Source organism: Bubalus bubalis, chromosome 3 (assembly GCF_019923935.1).
Source record: "Bubalus bubalis isolate 160015118507 breed Murrah chromosome 3, NDDB_SH_1, whole genome shotgun sequence".
NCBI classification, from domain to species: Eukaryota; Metazoa; Chordata; class Mammalia; order Artiodactyla; family Bovidae; genus Bubalus; species Bubalus bubalis.
The window spans coordinates 1,365,040-1,381,931 of record NC_059159.1 but is presented as its reverse complement, the minus strand read 5'-3'; the positions used below and the strand labels follow the sequence as shown (position 1 = coordinate 1,381,931).

General features: G+C 53.5%; 1 protein-coding gene across 5 annotated transcripts in view; it reads left to right on the top strand.

Moving 5' to 3' along the window:
• The window catches only part of RGS9 (regulator of G protein signaling 9), a 63,715-nt gene that overhangs the window by 38,392 nt on the left and 8,431 nt on the right, over positions 1-16,892 (top strand). For 4 of the 5 annotated variants that reach the window (XM_044938484.2, XM_006061892.4, XM_044938483.2 and 1 more), the window contains 8 exons: positions 2,838-2,867; positions 3,543-3,604; positions 4,945-5,058; positions 7,026-7,141; positions 10,837-10,924; positions 11,558-11,696; positions 12,940-13,025; positions 15,111-15,228. In XM_044938484.2, coding sequence (XP_044794419.2) covers positions 2,838-2,867; positions 3,543-3,604; positions 4,945-5,058; positions 7,026-7,141; positions 10,837-10,924; positions 11,558-11,696; positions 12,940-13,025; positions 15,111-15,228 — 753 coding nt within the window. Of the gene's footprint in view, positions 1-2,837; positions 2,868-3,542; positions 3,605-4,944; positions 5,059-7,025; positions 7,142-10,836; positions 10,925-11,557; positions 11,697-12,939; positions 13,026-15,110; positions 16,679-16,892 lie in introns of those variants that run through there. The other variant, XM_045164730.1, reaches the window with a different exon arrangement.

Genomic DNA, 16,892 nt, shown 5'->3' with positions numbered 1-16,892 from the left:
CGAGGAAGGGTGTCTGAGCCCTGCCCGCTGGGCACCCCGAGCACAGTTGCAGTTGCTAGCACCGTCAGCGTGTCCACGCTCCAGCCTTGCTGAGGTATTGGTGTTATTACGTGTGCAGGTTTCAGGGGTACAGTGGGTGGTTAGATGCGAACAGATACGGCAAAGTGAGTTCCACCAATGAGTTCACACCTCCACCCTTGACTTTGTGGTGTAACAGTTAAGATCTATGCTCTGCACAACTTCTAAGCATGTAATACAGCATCGTTGATTATGGTCACCGGGCTGTGTTAGGTCCCAGGTCTTCTCTTCCAGCTGGGAGTGTGTTTTACCATCGTTAGTGTTAATTAGAGTCAGTCAGGTGTGTGCTTCCTCTTGGACTGGGGCTCTCGCGTTCTTTTGTGCTTCTTGGTTTGTTTTTGTTTTTAATTTTTATTGGAGTGTAGTTGATTTACAGTGTTAACCTCAGGTTTACAGCGAAGTGAATCAGTTAAATATACACATGTCTTCTCTTTTCTGGATTCTTTTACCACTGCAAACTGCTGAGTAGAGTTCCCTGTGCTGTGCAGCAGACCCTCATTCTTTATCTGCTTTATACGAAGTAGTGTCTAGTGTCTCGTGGCCAGACAAGGGCATTCCATTCAGCACTAGCCTCAGCCTCAGGGCAAGCGAGGAACAGGTGAAGAGAACACACTGTTTTCCGATTCTCCTGGATCACTGCTCGGATTTTTTTGTTTTTAAACAGCCTTTTTTCAGCCTTTCTTGCTATGATTCTTGTTTTCTCTTGCCCGCACTGTGCTTCATGTGGGATCTTAGCTCTCTGACCGGGGATGGAACTTGAGCCCCCTGCAATGGAAGCGCAGTCTTAGCCGCTGGACCACCAGGGAAGCCCCACTTCTCCGCTTGCCAAGGTCACATCTGGGTTTGAATCCTGGTTCAGCCAGTTACCAACCAGGAGATGTCAGAGCCTTGGTTTCCTCGGCCGGAAAGTAGAATAATAAAACCTTCCTCCCTTAAACTTTCTAAGGGCACAGAGAGGTGTAAATTGCTTTGTATATAGCTAGGTGATTATTTTCACACAAAAGTCTAGCTTCTCTTTTGATCAGAAGGCATAAACCAGTAGATACTCTTCTTAATCCACTTCCGCATGACTTGAACTGAAGCATCTGATTATATTAGATTTGAATGCAAATCCACCCTGGCCCTGGGGTCCTTTTCCACCTGAAATGCGTGTCTTCTCACACAGCCCTGTGTTAGGAGAACATAGGAACAGATAATTAGCGTAACTGCCAAAATGTTTGGGTCATTTGGAGAGTGTTCTCAGTTTTTTAAGCAGAAAAATATTCTCTTAACCTTAAAATGCATCTCCATTTTTTTCAGCCTCCAGGCACACAGCAGTCATCATTTGTCTGGTATTTAGTGAGCGTCTACTCTGTGCCACAGGTTATGCTCGGGAAGATTAACGTGGTCTTCCTGCTCCTAGTAGCGCCTGATGGGTGATGCATAGATTAAACAGAGAGGTGCACAAACAGTGTCTAATTATGGTTGTGATGAGTGCGACGAAGGCGGAAGTGTGTGTGGGGATGAGGGTCAACCCTTCCTTCGTTAAAAGTATGTACTTTTCATCTTTGACTGTGTCCGGTCTCAGTTTGGCGCGTGGCCCCCGGAGCTCACGGACTCTCTAGCTGTGGCGCGGGTACTCGGTTGCCTTGTGGGGTGTGGGATCTCAGTTCCCTGAGCAGGGCTCGAAGCCACGTCCCCTGCCCTGGAAGCTGGATTCTTAACCCCTGAACCACCAGGGAAGTCACACGTCACCTTTCTGAGATCACTTGTCCTAGCTTCCCGCCCCCCGCTGAGAAAAGCAATCACATAAAAACAATTTATGATGCAAAGTTAAAAAATGACGCAAAGTAGAAAGGAGACTCACATATGACGTTCCAGATCAGACCCTCCTTCATTCCTTGTCACTGGGCTCTGGCCCAGGACTTACTTCACTAGCTGGCTAAAGGAGATCGTGTCGTCCTTGGACTTTTCCAGGGACGCAAACCCGGTGGGACTCAGCAGCACGGGTGTTAGCCGCCAGGAATGATGCTCAGCTTGACGCGTAAGAGTCACACCAGGCGGTCCTTGACACAAGCAGACCTCGGAAAACTGGTTTGGGAAGCACCAGCTGTACCCAGCCTCCCAGAGTTGGATGGGGCAGACAAGTGGTACCAGGGGCGCGTGTTAAATAGTAGGAAGGTTCAGGAGGAGGCAGGTCTGAGTGGTTTCCGGGAGCTTCCAGGATCCTAGATACGGGGCTCCTCTCCGAGTCGCCCTTCCTCTGCTGTGAAAGTCCAGACCGAGGAGGGAGCCCGAGGTGAAAGTGTCCACGTTACGGCTCCACTCTGGGGCTCAGCTTGCAGCGGAGGCTGCTCTCGAGTCTTTGAAGTGTGTGCTTTATTTTCGGTGGCGTGGCTTTTCCCTGAAACATCGGGTACTGGTCAAGTGGCTAGTTCCCCCAGTGGATGTTATGTGGGCGCCATGGTGGATTCGGAGCAGTCCTGAAAAAACCCAAGGTGAACTTGGTCTTCAGTTCATCTTGGCTTTTAGGAGAGCAGGATAAAGTTATAGTGGCAAAGCAGCCCCTTCTGTCAGCAAACCTCTCAGCTGATCTAATTCTCCAGTAGTTGTGCAGAATAGGGTGGAACAAGTAATGGGGAAATTCTGCCTTTTAAGTAAAAAAAAAAAAAAAAGGGCAGTGTTCTCTTGGGGAAGGGTTTTTATGTTTCAAATGGCTATTTGGACTCTAATGATTTCATGACGTCTGTTTAATGGTTTTTGCTTCTTTGTTTTTACAGAAACAGACCGTGGTTTCTGTCAGGAAAGAGGTAATTAGCCTCCCAGTTTCAGGGAAGTTTGATTTTTAATCCTCTAACAAATTATATGTGCTTTGGCTTCCTGCTTTGCACTCAGCGATGAAATGAAAACCAGGTGTAGGGTTCAGACAGTTGTCTACAAAGTAACGGACGGCACAGACGCCAAAGCGTCTCTTGTAAGATGTGCCTGGGGTGAGCTGCTATGCGGGACATGAAGCACCCTCCGAAGGCGCGGATCTGCGGGGCGTAGGGTGGGTCCCACACCCTGGATCCCACTCACAGTCAGAGGAGCTCAGCGTCTGTCCGGGGTGACGGGCTAACCGCCCGGGCAGATCTTCTATCCAGGGCCCAGGACAGAGGCCTGGGTCATGATGGCCGTGAGGTTAGATCTGCTTCTGTGCATCAGAGGCGACTGGGGAAATGCTGAGCCTTTGTCTCGGTTTAGAACTTTCATTTTTCCCAGGTGGTGTCTTTTCCGAGATGAACACACGATGAGTTAAGGCTGCTCATTTGGAGTTGGGGTCCTCTGTGTGCTACAGACCTGAGCCCTGGGGTCCTGGGGGGCTGGCTTGAGGGGACGGGGTGGGGTGCTTTGATGGGGAAGCAGCTTCTGGTTCAGAGTCGCATGTAGGCATTGGTGTTGGCGACACCCCAGGCGGGGCGGTCTAACCACTGTGTCTTTTCCAGATCATGTATTACCGACAGGCCTTGATGAGGTCCACGGTGAAGTCGTCCGTGTCTCTTGGAGGGTAGGTCTCTAACCTGTTGCTCTTGCTGAGGTTGGCACAGCAGGTCATCAGGCAGGAGAACTTCTGTCTCAAGGAGGACTTGACAAGTCGTGGTTGGCTTGAGATTCCCAAGGACTTAAAGGGACAAAAGCAGTCTCACGGGGATTAAGTTGGGTTGGTCTCTGGGTCGGGTGAGGAATAATCAGAGAGGGGTGAAGCACTGGACAGTCTGTGGATGGGAAAGTGGGAAGCGTTCACGGGCTAGATGGTATGGTTCAGTGGTACTGATAAACATCTGTTGTTAACCTTTGATTAAAATCCAGTTGGGAGAAACTGGAAATTAATGTTTGATTTCTCAAACATTCAAGCTGTCTTGATCCAGTCTCCCAGAGGGCATTACTACTCTGACCTGTTCCAGAAAGTCAGTTATGAAACCAAATGGACAGTCCATAGACGAGGCTCAAAGGCTGTTGGATGCTTTTAGACTCACTGTCTCGGAGCCTCATTACCATTATTTCGACACCATTAGTGTCTGGACCTGTGGGCACCTGTTTTTCCTCCTTTCTTCCCGCTGTTCCATGGTGAAGGTCTGTTGGGAATAAGAAGATCTTGTGAGAAGTGGAGCCCGGGGCCTTGAGTTCCACCCGGGACTGAGGACGGGGGGCTCTGCCGTGTCTCTGGGGCACGGGTCCTGCTCCGCAGTCCCTAGTGGCGGTGGGCAGCCTTCGTGGCGGGCACCTCGTGTGTATATTATGGATGCAATGCCCACCCTTAGGGTGAGGACCTGGCAGATTTTTTTCCCAAACTAGCGGACACCAGGACACGTGTTGGTTCAGGAGGTCTAACCCAGCTAGAAGGGATTAGCGCTTGCCTGCTTTTGTCTCGGGGAGACCACAGTGTTGAATAATGGGTCTGAATTCCCAAACGCCGGCACCTTTGACAGAGGGTGGGCCCCAGGGTGGTGACAGAGCCTCCCTGAGTCTCCACGGACCTCATGCTTCCAAGATGGTGCCGAGACCCCTGTTTGAATGCGTGCAGAATCAGCTTTGCATTGTGAAGACCCACGATCAAGGGTGAAGAGGCCGTGTTTTATGAACCAAGCACAGAGAAGTCACAGAGGAACCGGATTTGGAGACGCCATCCGTTTCATGACAAGAATGGGACCGGTCTTGTTAAGCACCTGCCAATCCTGACAGCTGTTAGTGTTTTTCTGAGAAGACGTGATGAGTGTGTAACCACACGGACAGAGTTGAAGGAGGGCAGGCTGGTCAACCGACCTGAGTGTTGATTTATGTGGTCTCTGGGGTGTTGAACTTCCAGGAAATCACTTCTTTTTTATTTATTTATTTTTTGCTTTTGAGGATCGTTAAGTATAGTGAGCAGTTTTCATCCAATGATGCCATCATGTCAGGCTGCCTCCCCAGCAATCCGTGGATAACAGACGACACCCAGTTCTGGGATTTAAATGCCAAACTGTACGTATTCGAGATATCTGTGTTCTTTTAAAAGAAACTTTTCGCGGTATAATTTTCATGTCATAGAATTCACCCACTTAAAGTGTACGTTTCAATGATTTTGACTATATTCATAGACTCATGCAACTGCCACAGGTCAATTTTTAAAATATCACCCCAGTAAGAAACCCCCTACCCTTTAGATTCCACCTGCAATGCAGGAGACCCAGGTTTGATCCCTGGGTTGGGAAGATCCCCTGAGAAGGAAATGGCAATCCACTCCAGTCTTCTTGCCTGGAGGATCCCATGGACAGAGGAGCCTGGCGGGCTACCGTCCATGGGGCCGCAGAGAGTCAGACAAGACTGAGTGACTAACGCACACACCCTTTAGCTATCACCCCAAGTCCCCATCCCCTAAACCCCTCCAGCCCTCCTCAGCCACTAAACTACCTGTCTCTCCAGGTTTGCCTCTTCTGGGTGTTCATATAAATGGAATCGTACAATATGAGATCTTTTGTGATTAGCTTTTTTCCCTTAGCATGATGCCTTCAAAGTTTATCCATGTTGAAGCAGATATTAGTACTCAATTTCAAATTATGTATGAAAAATATAATTTTATGGGTAGACCACATCTTGTTTATCCGTTCATCAGCTGGCGGACATTCAGGTCGTCTCTGCCTCCTAGTGGTTGTGAATCTGCTGCTGTGAACATTCATGGGCTCGTTTTCCTGTGGACATGTATTTTTCATTTCTCGGGGTGTGTGCCTAGGAATGGAGCTGCTGGGTCAAAGGGTAACTCTGTTTTAACATACAGAGATTGTTTTTGAAAAGAAAACAGTCATCTCTATGGCTTTCCATTCTCGATTTCTAATTAGAGTAAAAATAAGTTCTGGGAAGGCAGAGCCCTTAACCTGCCTTGGGGAATTACACCACTCATTCCTTCACTGTTTGTGAAATTTGAGGGGTTGTTGCTGCATAATTCTGCTGTTTGGAAGAGAAGGCAAAGGCTGAACTACAGACGAGAAAGCCAAGCTGACACAGGAAGAAAGAAGGGGAGGGGGAGGAGAGGGAGGAGGGCAGGGTCAGGGCGTGGGTGCAAACCACCGGCAGGTTGGCAACACGGCCACCGCCTCCTGAGGCCTGCGGAGCACCCCGGGCTCAGACCCAACCTTGTGAGCAGGCCTGGGGGGGGTGCCCTTTCCCCTCCTCCACGTAGCCCTGTGGTCAGCTGATGGGTCAAGGAGGGTGCCTGTGGGAGTCGGGGGTCAGCTGCAGGGCCCAGGACTCTGGAGCCATCTGGTTATAAGGATGGTTTCCTTCAGCCTGTGTGTCTCTCACAGTGTATCGAATTAAGAGTTGTTGGGGTTCAGTCGCTCAGTCGTGTCCGACTCTGAGACCCCATGGACGCAGCACGCCAGGCTTCCCTGCCCTCCATCTCCCGGAGCTTGTTCAAACTCATATCCATCGAGTCAGTGATGCCATCCAACCATCTCATCCTCTGTTGTCCCCTTCTTCTCCTGCCTTCAATCTTTCCCAGCTTCAGGGTCTTTTCCAAGGAGTAAGTTCTTCGCATCAGGTGGCCAAAGTATTAGAGCTTCAGCTTCAGCATCAGTCCTCCCAGTGAACATTCAGGGTTGATTCCTTTAGGATGGCCTGGTTTGGATAAGAGAGGCCCCCCTGAATTTGGGCCTGGCGTGGCGGCCGGCCCTCGCCTCCATAGGCCTTGGAGGGGCTGTGCGTGTCCCTCTGTCCTGGAGGGTTAGCGGGGCGTCCCCCCCACAGCCCCGCCCGGGCCGCCAGCTCCCAACCCCAGGCCCAGGGGACGTGTCTGAGGCTGCATTTTCTGAGCAGGGGGTTACTTGGCTTGTCTGTGCAGGGATGGGGGAGGGGACGCATGGAGGTTAGTGGGGCCGACCCCTCGCCCCACGCAGGTCACCACCTGGCACAGCCCAGGTGTCTGGAGCACTTACACGCGGTGGTCCTTGCAGGGTGGACATCCCAACCAAGATGCGGGTGGAGCGCTGGGCCTTCAACTTCAGCGAGCTGATCCGGGACCCCAAGGGTCGGCAGAGCTTCCAGCACTTTCTCAGGAAGGAGTTCAGTGGTGGGTCTTTGATTTTTTTTTCTTAATAGAAGCATTTGCTTTTGGAGACACTCCTGGACGTCTAGCCTGGGGCCGGAGGATGCTGGCAGGTGTGTTCAGGGCTCTGCTCCGGCCAACTCTTGGTGGGAGCTTTCCGGACTTGCCCCCTTCTTGGGCTCCCTGGTAGGGGGGTCGCCTTGCTCACAGAAGCTGTGTGAGCTGTGACTCTCCTCCCCAGCACCCAGTCCCCTTTGGCTGCTGGCACCTGCTCACCCTGAGCCCCAGGGTCACCCAGCCACGAGCTCCCAAGTCTGCCGCTGCCACACGCCTGGCTTTCTTCAGCGCGGGGTGCCCTGGCTGCCGATTCAGCTCGCCAGGACCCCGTCCCCAGTGGGTCCTTTCCAGTTGGTGTGGGGTGGACGCTCTTAAGTTTTGGTAACTCCCCGAGTGACTGTAACGTTTGGCCCCGACCAAGGACCACATCTCAGCTCCCAGTCTGCTTCCTTAGAAGGTGCAGCTTCAGTGGAGTGGGGGGGGAGGTGCTGGGGGGTCTAACGCCTGATGACCTGAGGTGGAGCTGACATAGTAACAACAGACGTAAAGGGAAAGTGTTGGTCACTCAGTCGTGCCTGACTCTTTGCGACCCGTGGACTGTAGCCCACCAGGCTCCTCTGTCCATGGAATTCTCCAGGCGAGAATACTGGAGTGGGTTGCCATTTCTTTCTCCTGGGGATCTTCCTGGCCCAGAGATGGAACCTACATCTCCTGCATTGCAGGTGGATCCTTTACCATCTGAGTCGCTGGGGAAATCCGTGGACATAAAGTACACCCTTGACTCGTCCTGAAAGCGTCCCTCCCCCTCCTGCCCCCAGTCCATGAAAAAGCTGTCTTCCATGAAATGGGTCCCTGGTAGCGAAAGGCTGCGGACCACTGGTGGGCCCGCGCTTCATGTCCCGGCCCTGGGGGCCCTGCAGCCTCATAGACACGACGTGCAGGGAGGCACTGGGAAAAGCAGAGGCCAGGCTGGGGCCACGTCCCACGGGTGGAGCATTCCGTGGGCTTCACCGCCTGCCCTGAAATCCTGGCTTTCCCGCCAGGCCCCCAGCCCCGGGGCACCCATGCCCCTCCCTTGCTTCCCCGCTGGCCTGTGAGTTGCACCCGAAACTACCCCCGGGACGTGCCATGAGCCTGTTTGCTTGCCTGGTGTGGCAACTTACGTTCTAATAGGGATTCTGGAAAAGCCTTTTCTCTGACTAAGCCTGACTGCCAGGATGTAATAAACCCAGAGATGGGGAGAGGGCTGCTTTAGGCCAGAAGCACTGGGGGAGGAAGTGGGCTGAGCGCCATCTAGTGGCCCCCTGACGAGCCACACCCTGAGTTTATCCCACCCACTCCTTACTTGGCATCCATGAGAATTCATCTCTATGATTCCCTGGCTGTTATTTTGAAAAAGAGCGCTACTGATGATCTCTGGATGACATTGCCACGGCTTCTGGTACAGGCAGAACAAGTAATCAGTCCATTTCATTAAAATTTTAAAAATTGAGATATGCTGCACATGTTGTAAATTCGGACCATATAACCCACCTGCCCTTTTAAAGTGTGCAGGTCAGTGCTCTGTATTAGACTCACAGAGCTGCACAACAGCCACCAGCGTGTTAACTCTAGAACGTCGTCAGCGCCCTCAAAAAGGAACCCCAACCCATGGAGTCGTTCCCTATTCCTCTGTCTGCCTCTCCCCCCACAGCCCCCTGCCCCAGTCCTGGGCAACCGTTGATTTTCTTTCTATTTTCATGGATTTGCCTGTTTGGGACATTTTCTATACATGGAATCATACAATATGTGGCTTGCTGTCTTCTTTCACTCAGGATAGTATTTTGAAAGTCTTTCCGTGTTGGAGCATGTAATAATGCTTCATCCTTTGTAATGGCCAAATAGTATTCCATTCAGGCTTCCTTGGTGGCTCAGCAGCAAAAATCTGCCTGCCAATACAGGAGACGTGGGTTTGATCCCTGGGTCAGAAGATCCCCTGAAGAAGGAAATGGCCATGAACTCCATCTAGTATTCTTGCCTGGAACATCCCATGGACAGAGGAGCCTGGTGGGCTACCGTCCGTGGGGTTGCAAAGGAGTTGGACGCGACTGAGCGACTGAACACCAGCAGCGTTCCGTTCTGTGCAGGCACATGGCTTTGTGTGCCCAGCCTCAGGTGGTAGACACTTGGGTCGTTTCCGCTGTTTGGCTGTTAAGAGTAGTACTGCTGTGAACATCCGTGTACACACTTCTGTGTGCTCATGTATTTACACTGGTAAAATATTCATAAGGCTTGCCATTGTTACCATTCTCAGTGTCGAGTTCAGTGACACTCTCACCACCATCCATCTCCAGAGCCTTTTAATCTTTCCAAACTGAAAATGTCACCTATAAACACGAACTCCCATCCCCTGGAAGCCGTTCTGCTTCCTCTGGGCCCAAGTGCTCGGGGGCCTCGTATACATGGAATCTACGGTATTTGTTCCTTTGTGTCTGGCTGGTTTCACTTGGCACCGCTTCCTTCAGGCTTCACCCCGTTGTGACCTGTGCCAGGATCCCTCCCTCTCTGGGGTGAGTGGCGCTCACTTCCTTCAGGGTTCACCCCGTTGTGACCTGTGCCAGGATCCCCTCCCTCTCTGGGATGAGTGGCACATATTGCGCATGCGCATCACGTGTGTTTGTCTGCTCTTGTGCTGGCGAACATTTGGGTGGTTTCCACCTTTTGACTTTTGTGAACAATTGTGCATTTAATTTTACTCCTAAGCAATGAACTCTCTTTTGCTGTGGGCAAGGTGGTCTCCAGGGCCCTTGATGTAAGGCCAGTGGCTGTCACTCAAGAGCATCCTGGCCTGTCTGCTCCTGCGGGTGGTCTTGGTCCTAAGGGCTCCCTGGATTTTATGCCAAAGAGGAAGGGTATAATTCTATAGAATTCTATAGAATTCTAATTCTATAGAATTAGGGGACAGAGTCAACTCGCTTAGGCTCCTACAGGCTTCTCTGGTCTGAAATGCCCGGGAGGCTTCCAGGGAACGAGGAAATGGAGCAGAGGGATGGGGTGGTACATTTCCCTACGTGGTGGTATTCCATGACTCAACCCCCCCCACACACACACACGCGCACACCCATGTCCACACACACAGACGCAGGCTCCTGCTTTCCCACTGCTGTGACCTCCTTTATTTTCGCAGGTGAAACTGCCACCTGGGGAGATGCACCCGGTGTCACACTCCCGGGTGCGGGGGCACCGGGTGGAGAGCGTCGAGCTGGAAGGACACAGGAGGGTGACGCCCGGCTTTCCTTCTGGGCCCAGAGGGGCAGGGTCTCTGGCTCAGGCGGCCCTGCATTTAGTCCCCCGCGGCCAGGCCTTCCCGGAGGGTCAGTCCTTCAGGGTTGCGGCTTCAGCAAAGCATCTGTGAGGGGCTCTGGCGGGAACGCGCGCTGCAAGGGCTCTCAGAGGCGGGGTCTCTGTGCACCAAGGAGGCACCGTCGGCGTGCTCCCTGGCCTCATGCCCTCTCCCGGGCCCTGGCCGGAGCACCCAGGAGCCTGCGGTCCCACCTCCACCCCCGCGCTCGTGGCCCAGGGCGGGATCCATGCCCACTGACCGCTTCTCTTCTTTCCCTGCTCCGCCTCCCATCCGGGTTCCCGTCTGGGTGTCCACGGCGTCTACCGTCTGCCCCTCGCAGGGGAGAACCTGGGCTTCTGGGAAGCCTGTGAGGACCTGAAGTACGGCGATCAGTCCAAAGTCAAGGAGAAGGCAGAGGAGATTTACAAGTGAGCACGAGCCGTGCGGGTGCAGAGGCCGCCCACCCGGCTAGTCCCTGCCCTGCACCCGAGGTCACACTGGACGGAGGCCCCACACGCCCCGTGTCGGGCCGTCAGTGCGCCTCGTGTGTGGACGCCTCACCCCTGTTCTGGGGGGCTGGGGGTCACCCCACCCACTGTTTGCTCTCTAAGAGGTTGGGAATTCCCAAGTTAAGCATATTTCACATTCCCAGTGCTGGCAGGGAAGTCTTCTTGCTTCTAGGAAATGTTGCTTGACAACCTATTCAGATGCTTGAGTATTCTGGAAAAGGACCCCTTTCACCCCAGGGTCGGTGAGGGGTGAGTTATGTCTGCCAGCCCCTCTCTCCCGAGCAGCTGGGAAGGTTCCATTCACTGACTTGGTTTGGCTACTTTCATTTTAAATTTAGTTTTGGCCGCACTACACAGCCTGTAGGATCTTAGTTCCCTGACCAGGGATGGAATTCACACCCTCTGCCGTCTATGCGGTCGCACAGAGTCGGACACAACTGAAGCAACTTAGCAGCGGCAGCAGCAGTAGAAGTAGGGAGTCTTCACCACGGGACCACCACCGGGGAACTTCCGGTCTGGCTACTTTGGCTAACATTCTTCTCCCGGTCTCAGGCTTTTCCTGGCCCCCGGGGCGAGACGGTGGATAAACATAGACGGCAAGACCATGGACATCACGGTCAAGGGGCTGAAGCACCCCCACCGCTACGTGCTGGACGCGGCGCAGACCCACATCTACATGCTCATGAAGAAGGTAGGCAGGTTGGCCGAGAGCGCCAGGAAGTCCTCCCGTCTCTGGGTCCCCGGATGCGGGGGAAGGGGGTGTGTGTGGTCACGGCCGGAAGTCCTCCCGTCTCTGGGTCCCCGGATGCGGGGGAAGGGGGCGTGTGTGGTCACGGCCGGAAGTCCTCCCGTCTCTGGGTCCCCGGATGCGGGGGAAGGGGGCGTGTGTGGTCGTGGCCTTGCTGCTGTTGGGTGCAGATCTGTCAGCTGTGTCTTCCACCTGCAGCAGGGCTGGCCCCTCCCTGTGCTCCCGAGCCCTCTGGCCAGGGAGGAGCAGCTGCTGAGGCTTAAGCCCTCTCAGGGCTTCTCACTCTGCAGTTGAAGGGCTGTCCTGACATAGTGACGCACCAACTTCCATTCCCACCGCGCGTGCGGGAGGGTTCCCTTCTCTCCACATCCTCTCCAGCGGTTTTTGCTTGCAGACTTCTTCATGATGGCCGTTCTGACGGGTGTGAAGTGGCACCGCATTGGGGTTTTGCTTTGCATTGCTCTGGTAATTAGTGATGTTGAGCATCTTTTCCCGTGACTGTTTGGCCATCTGTCCGTTAGTTCTTCTGCCCACAGTTCTCAGGACTTTTGCTGTCACTGCTTAGTTTTTAGAATGGTACCATTTCAAGAAATTAAAATCAATTCCCCATTGGTTGCTGAGACGTCCCCCCAGTTGTCGCTCTGGGCTTTCTCCTGTGTTTGTTGGGACTGACGTTTGCAGTTGGTTTGGGTGAGGGAGCATTCAGGAAGTGACTTCTCTGAACCTGCCTGGGGTCCCAGGAAATAGCCACACAAAGGAATCCGGGCTTCCCTGGTGGCTCAGATGGTAAAGAACCTGCCTGCAGTGCAGGAAACCCAGGTTTGATCCCTGGGTCAAGAAGATCCCCTGGAGAAGGAAATGGCAACCCACTCTAGTATTCTTGCCTGGAGAATGCCATGGACAGAGGAGCCTGGTGGGCTACCGTCCACGGGTCGCAAAGAGTCGGACACGACCGAGTGCATCAGCACAGCACTGTGAGTGATCGGGTGAAATGGATGCCGCCGGCCTGGGGGCCACACTTGGGAACCGTGGCTTTCGATGCAGATCTGAATGCCTTGAGCACAAGGAAACAAATCCTCTCAACTCCCGTCTCGCTGCTGGGAGGAGGCTGGGAAAAAGGCAAGTGTATTCTTTTGACTGGACCCTTTCCTTCTTATAATTCTCGTTTTTCTCTTGTTCCTGCCAGGACTCTTACGCTCGCTACTTAAAATCCCCAATCTATAAGGAGATGCTGGCCAAAGCAATTGAACCCCAGGGAACTACGAGGAAAAGGCAAGTAGAATGGGCTGAAATCGCTCACGGCCTGCTGTTTTGTTTACAGGGAAAGGAGGATCTTTTTCAGCCAAATGGATATTATCAAGATATTTTCTGGATGAAAATATTGAGACTGGGAGGCATTCTTAGCGTCTGATCGCCTTATTGGCTTCATCACGCTCTGAAAGCATGCTGGCGAGACGCACATGGTCATTACTGCCAGTCAGTTTTGTTTTCCTAATGCTGGTTTGAAAGAGTTTTGATTATCAAATGGAATAATGACCTTTATTACAGATGGAAGCATTGCACTGGCCTTTTAACTGGCACACTTCTCCACTCCAAACTGGTGTTTAGGAATTAATTTAGCTACATCCTGGTAACATCTTTTGTGATGGCTCAAGACTGTGGCGACGGGCAGACTGCTCCCAAAGAAAAATGCTGGACTTTCAGGGGAACGAACAGGGGAACTATTCTTGCTGACCACAGGGGACTGCCTTTCATCAAGTCCCTCTGTTCCTTTATCCATGCTCACCTTCCTCACTGGAGATGCGAATGTCCGTCTGGCAGCCCTTGGGCAAAGGATAAAACGTCCTGAGGAGCAGTTTGAACTCTCTGGGGGCGAAAAAGAAAACGCTAGAGGGATTTAAGATTCAGAAGAGTAACCAAACAACAGCTTGAACAAAGATTTGGGACTTTGGCAGAGTTTCCCCAGCCCCAGGGCCTGTCCTCCCCTCCCCCATAGATGCTTCCCGTTTGTCAGCTCAGCCCCACGCCAGGCGCTTTTCCAGCGTCTCCGGTCAATCCAAAGGAGGGGGAGGTTGGACCAGAGCCTTCATCAGGGGAGCTTTAAAAGACCCTAAGTTGATTTCATTTTTGAGGATAACGGCCTTGCTATGAAAAGGAGAGAAAGGAGGTCTTGGTGGTAGGAAAGGACGGGAGTTCAGTGTCCCTGGGGACCGGAAAGCTCCTTCTTTAAGCCACAAGAAACGGCCACAATAGCTCCAGACGTCCTGCCAGAAAGCAGGGGGGGAGGGAGGGGAGCGTCTTGTGCCTCTGTCCAGATGTTTTTAGGTTGGCACAGACCTGAGAAATCAGCTGGGGTCTCTTGTGGGGTGCCTGGGCTCTTGTCTGGGGTGGCGCTGGACCGCGGGGGCCTCGCTCGGCTTCAGGGTCGAGGACCGCGGTCTGGTGATGCTGTCCGCGCTCTGGGTAGTAAGCGCACCCTGGGGACCCGGGAAGCCCGGCCGGTAGCTGTGCGGGAATGGCAGGGGCTGTGAGTGTGTCCCATGACTGTCAGGCGTGAGACAGTGCACGAAACGGAAGTTTTCCAGAGCAAGTTAAGTGGAGCTCCAAGCAGGCAGGGCCGGGGGTGGAGACCGAGCCTCAGGCACGGCTCACAGGTGGGGGCATGGTTCCTCCCCCGGCGGATACGGAAGTTCCAGGGGTTACATGCTCCCGAAATTTGGAGAGCTCCTAGGCCTGAAGTCGCCCTTTGCGGCTGAAATGCTTCCCCAAGCCTGCTCACGGTCGCCTCCATCACATACCCGGAGCTGTGTCCTGGCCCCCGAGGTGATGGTGGACAGTGTGGTCTTGGCGATGCGTGGGTGGCGTCGGTGGACGAGGCGGACGGGTCGGCGCATGCGCACAGAGCCGCCAGCGCATCCCTAGTCCTCCAGCCCCTTCCCCTTCCTCTGCCGGTCCTGCCTCGCTCTGCGATGGCCTCGCACTTTCCTTCCTTACCAGAACCTTGACTTTTGAGAACAAATGCTCCAGTTCTCCCCGGGGGGCGAGAGCCCTTGGGCTTCCAGTACCCAGGCCCCCTTGTCCCTTTCTTTCCAGAAGAACCTCTAGGAAGCTAAGGGGACACGTTGGTTTCCAGACACTGTGGCGGGTGGTCTGTGCTCGGTGCTGCCCAAGCCCTCTGGCGGCCTCTAAGAACTAATGGCAGCTGGGGCTCATTCAGGCCCCATCCTCCCATGGCTGGGGGGCCTCCGAGGGTCCCCCTTGAGGTTCTCCGGGAGGATGAGGGGCCGCCAGAGGCCGGCCTCGCCCCACCAGGTGTCCAGTGCTGCGCTCCGCCGACCACCCCCTCCTCCCTTCCAGCTCGAGTCTCCCGTTCCTGCGGCGGCACCTGCGCTCCAGCCCCAGCCCCGTCATCCTCCGGCAGCTGGAAGAGGAAGCCAAGGCGCGGGAGGCGGCCACCACGGTGGACATCACCCAGGTCATGAGCAAGCTGGACCGCAGGAGCCAACTCAGAAAAGAGCCGCCTCCCAAATAAATCCACACTTGCTTCCTCCCGGGGTGGGGGAGGCAGGGCTGGAGGAGGCCTTTCTGTGTTTGTGGGGCGGTGGGCCGCTCGGGTTCACACTGATTCCTCAGACCCCCGTCCTGGGCTTCCCACTACCCCTCCAGCTCGCCGTGGCCTCAGGTGGGCAAAGGCAGGGGCTTGGGCACCTGACTCCATAGCTGTGACATCTGCCTGCTTCCCTCCGGACCACTTGGGGTGAGAGCCAGAGAGAAAAGCCGCCTCCTGAACCGCCACTGGCTTTAGGACGTTCAGAAGGGCCCTCCCCACCCCTCCGCGTAGTTCTTTCAGGCAGGTTTTTTGTTTGTGTCCAGTGGCTTCAGGAAGCTCCTCCTCCAGTCTCTCCAAGTTAGACTTTTTCTCTAAAGCAGTTGGAGACCCGCCCCCCGCCCTCCCCCCAAGGGGCTGCTTCAAGGTTCCTCGTCAAACCAGCCCAGAGCAGCTCTGCTGACACAGTTCTGTTGAGCCTGTTCTCAGGATGAGTTTTGAAGGCTGGCCGGGTCTCTCCTTCGTTTTTGCCTCCTCTCCCCCTGTTACACGATGCCAGGGGAAATTAGTAGCTTGTAGGAATGAAGGACTCAGGCTGGAGGCCTCAGGATGGGTCCAGGTAACACGGAGCATCTTTCTGGACAAAGGATGAAAGTGCTGATGTCTTCATTCGTAGAAGGAGGGATGGTTGGAGGTCTGTGACATTTTCAAAGTGAGTCAGAGTCAAAGATAGTTCTCTTCGGGTTATTTTCTAGATGTTGGTGCTTCCTTTCTTTGTAGCTTTAGATTAGGTGAGCCTGTGGTGGGGCGGTACTCGCTGCTCCCAGTCAGAGACCAGCTTACACTCTGAAAGAGCAACTAGAGGCGCTTTGTTTCTCTCTCCTTTGAAGAATGCTGGAGTCCTCCTATGGGGGGGGGGCACCTCAAGGAGAAATTCCAGGTGATGAACCTTTTGTAAACTGACCTGAGTGGGGGACAATACCTCACCATGTGGAGTCTAAGGCTTTAGATCTAATTAGTTCTGCATCAATGCATTATGTGAATGGATGGATGGATGAATTGATGAGTGGGTGGATGGATGGATGGATGGATGGAGGGATAAGTCGATGGATGAGTGGGCAGAGCCTTGGGTTTGGAGAAGGCCTCCTAGGCTTTGGTCCTCATTCTCCTGTTAGCCAGGTAGTCTTCAGCAAGTCTCTTCACCTCTATGCTTTGTGATTTGTGAACTGAGGCGTTGGGGCCAGATCCATGCTTCTTAGACCAGACTCAGTGAATTCCAGGAGGATACCCAGCCTGGAGCATCAGTTTTACTTGAAGATTTGGAATGGGAGGAAAGATAGATAATTTTTAAAATTTCACATTAAAATAATCATGAATATATTATGAATTAGACTGCAAGATGTACATGAATTTTTAAGATGAAATTTGAGACATCAAAGCCATCTCATGCCTGGCTGTGGCAGATTCAGGCTCTGCCCTCAGACTCCTGGGACAGTATGGCTCCCTGGCTCTCCTGCTGTTTGTCCTACTTTAACGGGAAAGTTTGCGGAGCATGATCTGGAGGTATTTGCCACCCCTCGTAGTTACCGTGT